This window comes from Neltuma alba, unplaced genomic scaffold (assembly GCF_004799145.2).
Source record: "Neltuma alba isolate B1F8T4 unplaced genomic scaffold, ASM479914v2 tig00010372_pilon, whole genome shotgun sequence".
Classification (NCBI taxonomy): Eukaryota; Viridiplantae; Streptophyta; class Magnoliopsida; order Fabales; family Fabaceae; genus Neltuma; species Neltuma alba.
In genome coordinates, this window is record NW_021635277.1 from 258,838 (window position 1) to 266,642 (window position 7,805).

At 32.8% G+C, this 7,805-nt stretch overlaps 1 protein-coding gene across 1 annotated transcript; it reads right to left on the reverse strand.

Moving 5' to 3' along the window:
- Nucleotides 1–3,201: 3,201 nt before the first annotated feature.
- On the reverse strand, nt 3,202–3,777 carry LOC114756098 (vacuolar iron transporter homolog 4-like). The gene has a single exon (XM_028945018.1). The coding sequence runs from the start codon at nt 3,682–3,684 to the stop codon at nt 3,202–3,204; it is 483 nt and encodes a 160-aa protein (XP_028800851.1). The 5' UTR covers nt 3,685–3,777.
- Nucleotides 3,778–7,805: the final 4,028 nt, after the last annotated feature.

Here is a 7,805-nt window from a genome sequence, read left to right on the forward strand (position 1 = left end):
GCAGGACACAATACATTATGAACAGAATCTTTATAGTCACCAAGAATGAGAAGCAGCTCCGAAAGTAGTTCAGAGACGAACTTGAAAAGTCTATTCCATCATCCTTCACACCTCTAACTTCTCACTTGTCAGCATATTATTCTAGATGTTTATTGTCTTAATAACTCAGACTTTACCTTCCTGGAAGTTTTGGTCTTTTTGTTGAAAATTACGGGTGGGGATTAGATTTCTAACGGTGGAAGTGATGTTTCAGAATTTGATAGCGGGGGCTTGATTCATACGGTGGAAGCAAGGCTCTTCTAACATTGCCGAATGTCACATCGAATTCGCTTGAGTATATACGCTGTTAAGATCAGTTTGTGGGATTAGTGCAGTTAAGAGGTAGAAGGTGAGAGAGAGAGAAGGGAGGGAGAGAGAAGTTGAAGAAGGTGTTCAGTGCTGACTGTAAAGCCCCACAATATTTGGATCATATGTGAAGAAGTTGATAACCTTTAAATAAGGTTAAATTTTTCTGACAAAAGCAAAAAAGTTAAAAATCTAAACCATAGGTCAAACTATTCTAAGAGAACTCAGCACCTTATATATGAACCCAATTATGTTTTAATCTAATTCGTTAGTAATCCTCTATACTTGATAGTTATGAGTGTGAGAAAGAGATCCAATTTTGTACAAAGAAAACTGCCAACATTTCTTTACAAGAAACAAACAAATTAAAAAAGATGGAGCAAAAGTCTTTCAATTTCCCAATCTGTAAAACAATCGAAAATTTATACATAACAAATAACTAAATAAATAAGATGGTCATAAAACGACCAAACTGTTTGTTTCGATCAATCCCATTTCAACACTCGGAATTGTCTTTCATTCTGCAACGGTAAAGACAATATCTAAGCTAATTTTTGTCGCCTTCGGACCTCATTCTCTTAAGCATGCGAGTAAACTATCTGACCAAAATACTTGAAGATACATGCATTATTTTATACTACCTTCTTCCTTAATAAAGTTAGTTTGAAATTTAATTTGGTATTAAATATAAGATCAAATCTACTTTATCTCTTATATCTACTCATTTCTTTTAAGGTAATCATTGTAATAGTTATATATGTTAAATGTTTTATCAAATGGTAGTTTTAACTAATATACATAATTAGTAATGATACTATGTTTAGAAAAGACAACTCCTATTTATTACAAATAACGAATTTAATTAATTACTTTAATATACTCAAATTAGTTAATCAGTTTTTGTATTAGGGACCGTAGGTAGTAGTTTTTCTGGGGAGAATTGTCTTACTTTAAGCACACCATCTAGATATATTTAGGATGTATCCAAGACATGTCCTAGACGTACCAAGACAGCATTCCACGACGTATAAAAGGATACAAGGATCAATAATTGAAGTATATATAAGGCAATCCATGAGTTTAATGGAAGTGTCATTTAATTTGTTGAGTCTTCCGTCTCTCCACTTTCATTGTCCATATCTTTCCTCTTATAATCGCCGCTTCAAAAACTTTAAGAACTGACGACTGATGAATTCAAGACTTAATTTTTGGAGGGAAAAAAGCACAATATTGTTGCCAAAAGAATACTACTCCGTACCTTATTATAAGATCCTTTTAACTAAATTACGTTATTTAAGAAAACAGTTAAAATTAGTTAAGAGCAATAATATGTAGCAACTGTATTTTTTTTTTCAAATATACCCCTATATATAAATGGCTAAATATGAGAGAATAATAGTAAAATAAATGAAGAAAGAGAATGTATTAAATTAGGAGTAAAATAGGTAATAGTGCATTAAATGCTTAGACAAACTTAAAGAGGATCTTATAAAAAGGGACAGATTCATTCAAAAAATTAGATATTATAATAAGAGACGGAGGGAGTAACTTGTTCTCTAACTTTAGTACTTTTTTTTAATTTTGAAAATTAAACTTTATATAATAGTACATAAATTTTTTTATAATATTTAAAATTTTAATATCAGCATTTTTTTAATCAATAGCATCAGGGTTAGAATATACTTTATAAAATTAAAAGGGTCAAACAAAATTGGAAAAATAGCAACAACAAAAAAACAGCTGAAATTGAAAAATTGTAGACGGGGACTGTTCGCAAAAATTATTATCAAAACCTATAGTAATATTGTAACGGGTCCCTATTTATAACTTTTCTATTTCAGTAGCTTTTTTTTTTATACTATTTTTCCAACAAAATTTTATGTGAAATTAAATGATTAAAATAGTGGTAACTTTCAAAGCAGTTTGGGTTCTTTGTACAACACTTCGTCTTTTGCATTAAATGCTTTTTAAAAAAAAAACGAAAATACTCCTTTTTAAGGCTTAATTTTTTCTTGGTAAAAATTCATTAATTACTAGTTAATGCATCTCATTAAATACAAGGGATAATTTTGGAAGGATAGCATAAATAATGGACACAAGAAATTACAAATAACTATTTTAACTAACTTCTTTAATTCTAATGAATATATTAAAAAGATTCCATATTTAAGAGCAAATGGAGTATGAAGCTTTGTCTTCTAATTCCATTCAAGTGTTGATATGGAGGGCATTTAATTTGGTCATTATATTTATGGGTCTTCGTTTTCTTTGAATGTTCGATATTTTACAATTTGAAATATCATTATAATATTGAAGTGCAAATTTTAAAATTAGTTTGGATGTAAGGGGGAAAATTAAATTCAGCTTGTTGATAAAGTGCGTGTGCAGAAGAATCAGGAAAAATACCAAACAAAAACAAAAAAGAGCAGGATGTTAGGGGGAAAATTAAATCACATGTCAATTAGTGTTAATAGCTAACATCAGATTCTTAAAGACACTTGTAGGATCATTCTGCACTCAATTTTACAAAAGTATTATAGCACTCTTTATTTGCAAGAAGACAAGTTTGAAACAGTAACTATCAAGTTATTTGTGATGCATGATAATATAATGGCCAGGAACAGAAATCAATGATGCGACGATAATATCATTGACTAGTAATTATTTGCTGACAACATAATCGTTCATCCAACAATTCCAGACCTCATTTTCATGAGGAAAGTAGAACAAGCAGAGAATCAAGTAGCAAACTGAGAAATTGCAGCGTTACACTCTAAAATATAATCTGTGAGAGAATGTAAAGAGGATATAAAGAAAATGTAGCAGAGTCCCTAAGCCAGATTCATACCCAGGTTTTCATAATTGCACTCCCCCAGAATCCAATGATTTGGTTAACCCAAAAGTGATAGCCATGGCTACCCATCCTCCAACCAGAACCCTAAAACAAGACCTAACCACAGGAGTGTTTCCCAACATAGCTCCCAATCCTCCAAACACTACAAGAGCCAAACTAGCCACAAACACAACCACCATTAGCCTCACCTTGTAGTTTGAGATGAATGCAGCAGCAAGCAAAGGCACGAGTGCTCCCACAGAGAATGAGAATGCAGAAGCCGCTGCAGCCTGAAATGGATTAGGTAATTTCTTCCTCTTCTCTGTCACCCCAATTTCTTTCACATCTTTCTCGTCTCTCTCCATCTGCATAAGCTCAACGTCGTATTGAGTGTACACGGACACAAATTCTCCTATGGCCATACTACAGGCTCCTGCAATTGTACCTGCAAAACCAGCAAGAAGCATGGCTCTCACATCTTCTTTCACAGCTCCTACACCCATCATCAATGAAGCAACTGAAACCAGCCCATCGTTGGCTCCCAAAACTGCAGCTCGAATCCATTGTCCCCTCTGAGAGTAATCAAAATTGTTACTGCCATCCTCTTGATTATGACCTTTTTCATCTGCATGATTTGGAACTGCTCCCACCTGGTTCAGTGAGATATGAACACCAGGTCCATGGGAAGCCATGTGGGTGGGTGAGTGTGAATCAACAAAGAAAGGAGAGGAGAGAGAGGAAGAGGTTGAGCCAGAGAGAGATTGATTGGAAATTCAAGGGGTTTTTATGCATTTAAAAAGATATGTGATGGTCAGGTTTGTGCTTTTGGCCCCAGTGAATAGTCTAATACATCCTGCTCACAAAAAAGAACGAAAGGGCAACAAGAAAAGCATTGATGATTTTATTTAAGAGTAAACTCCCATGACTAATACCACTATAATTTAATTCTTTAAAGTTTATTACCATCAATTTATTATCAGTATATTTGCTCAGTAATGGCCGATTCAACCTTTGATTCGGTGGTGGGAGCATTTTGCTCTCATCTTTATTTATGTCTTGGGTTCGAATTGGCAATGAGGAAGTTGAATTGTCCATTAACTTGGTTTTAATTCAATGATTTTCATTACCATTTAATACTAAGTTTATGATTAAAATGACATGTTTTCAGAATTATTATCAAATCAGCCACTTAAAATTAGTTCAAGTGGTGAGGTTAGGGGGAGACAGGAATAGTGATCACTAATAGGATTCAAACACTCTTATTGCAAAAAAAAAAAAAAGTATTATCAAGGCAATAAAATTTTGAAGTCTAAACTAGCTACAGTCAAATTGGGAATATATTAGTAAAATATCATCCCATTGCCCTGATGTCCAGTTCGTCACCACTGACCTTTCAATACAATTATTTAAAAAATGTTAAATTCTATTCCTAATGATGCCGCAAAGGTTACAATAGATCTTTTTTCTATAATATTTACATGCAATCAATAGTTTATGAAAATAACTTTTGGCATGCGCATTGAACCATATGCACACAGTTCCCATCTCATCTTCGAAAATTTGGAGGATAATATTAATATATTAATGCAAGCTTATGTATTTCTTTTTCTTAGTAACCTGGAAGCCCTTTTATACAGAGCATCTCGCAGCAAACAGATTCCATATTTCTTTTTCAGGTCAACAGATATTTGGTCCCATCAGAATAATCCAAGGAATACAATGCATTTTATATCCATCATCACAAGTAATCGCATCAAAACTAGGAATGTCAGAACTCATATGATCATAAGTAAAAGCATAAAACTAGGGGTGCCATAAACAAGAACAGCTTTTTTGCTTCCTTAACATCAAAATAAACAAACGTAGGACTTCATAAAACAATGGTTACAGAATGTGTGATCATTGCTAACCTGCTGTTTTTGCTATATGTGTTTATCAGTTGCAGTTTAGGCTCAACCATTTTTCTGAGCTAGCATTAAGACTTCAATTTGTTATACACTCTAAGGAAGCTTGTCTGGAATTTCACTTTATTTCCATATTCTCTTGAATACATTCTGTTTTCTATTGGCCTACCTTTTTTTTTTTTTTTTTAAATTTGGTTTTCTTTGTCTCTCTCTGCTTTATTGAGGAATTTTATATTTTAATTCTCTGACATAAAGTTAAACTTCTAATTATATTTGTTTTAATTTAGTCTACCAATCGCTAAAATGGTTTTAATATTGCCCTTCCGTTCTATTTTCATCCAGAATCTGCTAATTTGAACATTACCCTCCCCCCACCCTTTCCAGAGTGATATTTTACACCAAATAATTTTCGAGTCAATAGACTATTAGGTCTGATGATAAATTTTGGCTGGAAGGGCAACAAGCAAGCGTTCAAAAAAAAAAAATTGATAGACAAGATCCAAAAGGAAAATTTGAGGTACAAAATTGAAAGCCTACCAATTCATCGAGGACCAAAATAGGATTTTTTCTTCTAAATTTTTTTATTTCCCATTTTCCATTTTACAGATCTATGGTGAAGTTATGGGCTAGTTTAAGATTATTATGTTGTGGTAGTCGGAGACAGGTTAAGGGTTTAGAGAGGAGAAGGAAGATCATAGAGGGAAGGAGAACCAGAGAGACGGGAAAGAGGAAGAAAACAGACTGAACTGAATATTCGTTCCAAAATAATGTCAGACAACAACAATAGAGACAGCCCTGTTAATATATATATATATGTATATATGTATATATGTATATATATGTTTGTATATGTAGGCAGCCACCACATAAACGCAAGGTCTTAAGATCCTAACCAACTAACTAACTGCCCTTGGGCCTTATAGAATTAGTAAGCCGTTAACTGTTGTGGCTCATTGAATTAGTAAACCGTTAACATACAAGGTATATATACTGTTAAGCTATTTAGCTACTACCTCCGATCCTAATTATAAGAGCTAGTTGACTAATTTGAGGAGATTAAGAAAATAAGTTAAGTTAGTTATTTGTAACACATATGTATTGTTTTTCTTAAAATATTCTTGCTAATCAAGATTATTGGTTAGAACTATTATTATTAGAAGGATTACTTTGGGAAAAAATGCATGCATATGAAAGACAAAGTGGATTGGAGTCTTACAATTAGAACCAAAATAAAAGTCAAACCGGGTCTTATATTAAGGACCGGAGGTAGTACTTGTTATAGTACTTGTTATCAAGTTTAATTAAAAGAAATTAGCTTATTGTAAACTTACAATTCATTATCCCTCTATCGACTTGTTAAACAGAGTTTCTCCACGTGCCTAGCTTCTATTTAGGACTTAAATAGCAAATATCTAAGAACTCCCACAAAATCTGCCTTAAATCTATCTAACAAGTATTCTTTAACTACTATTATTACTTAAACCAACGTTGAGACATTAGGAAATATAAGAAAAAGTGTACATATGAACGAGTGTTTCAGGCCAGACGCAATGAAGCCTCAAGTAAGCACAGACTAATCGTGAAAACAAGGAACAAACCTGAATCAATCATCGTATCAGAAAGCAAGAAACTACATGATCCCACAAAAGCAACAATAAATCATCAGAAGCTTCACGGTCTAGTATGCCAAGGCCTGAAAATCCATTAACCGATCCACTCTAAAAAATCTTATAAAGTGTTGTAAAGATATGAACACAGTCATATACTATCTAAATTCAGATAAAAAAAAGAACACTTAGGCCAAAGAAGCTTCTAGCCATTTGTATTATGTAGAATTAAATTAAATATTTTTTTGGTTTTTGACAAATCTTTAGTTTGGAACCTTAAACAATTGCTTGAATGTTTTGATGTGGTTCAATTTAATCCATCAGTAATTCAGGATACCTTGCTATTATAACATGACTCTAGATTTCTAGAAGCATAAGGAATACCTTAATTGAGACAAAATAAAATATTTGATTGAGAAGAAAATTTAATTAAACAAAAAAACATTAGGCCAGATGAGAAATAGTTTCTTCCAAAAAACAAAAGAACAGTTCTCTCTCTATTTTATAATTTCCTGGAAGCCTAAATGTGGTCCCATTCACTTGAATGAATAAGTTAAGACATCCGTAACAACCATCAACCTAATAGAATCAGAACTTTCTGAAGTGGAAAACCACATAACCATGAAACAACAGACAGACTAAAGAGCATCACTGTCCAACAATATTAAATCCTGGCAGGGGTTACTTAATCAGAATAGTTTTTCAGAGTATTGCATTTGTCATCGTCACCAAAACACCTTCCTAAACATTTTCCAAAGTCCTCCATAACACAACTTCAGGGTATAATGACAATAGTCATCACACATTTTCCAGATATCTTTCACCCCCATCAAGGCCAAATATCTTTACATGACAAAAAGGGGGGAAGTAAAACATGTCATAGATCATACAATCAAAATGCATCAGCATTGATATAATAAAGCTTGCCCAAAAATCAAATTTCATTGAAAAAACACAAAAAGGAAAAGAATTGAACTGGGAATATCATAAAAATCTATTTTCAACTTTATACACAAGTTTGTTCTATCCTCTGTATGTCATCAATTAGTTGCTGTCCTGTTTTCTTATTATCTCCAATGACATTTCCTCTCACTTGACTTTTTCCAGTCCATATAA

Bases quoted from the DNA above. Each gene is read 5' to 3' on its own strand.
- LOC114756098 (XM_028945018.1), bottom strand. From the start codon at position 3,684: ATGATGGGTGTAGGAGCTGTGAAAGAAGATGTGAGAGCCATGCTTCTT.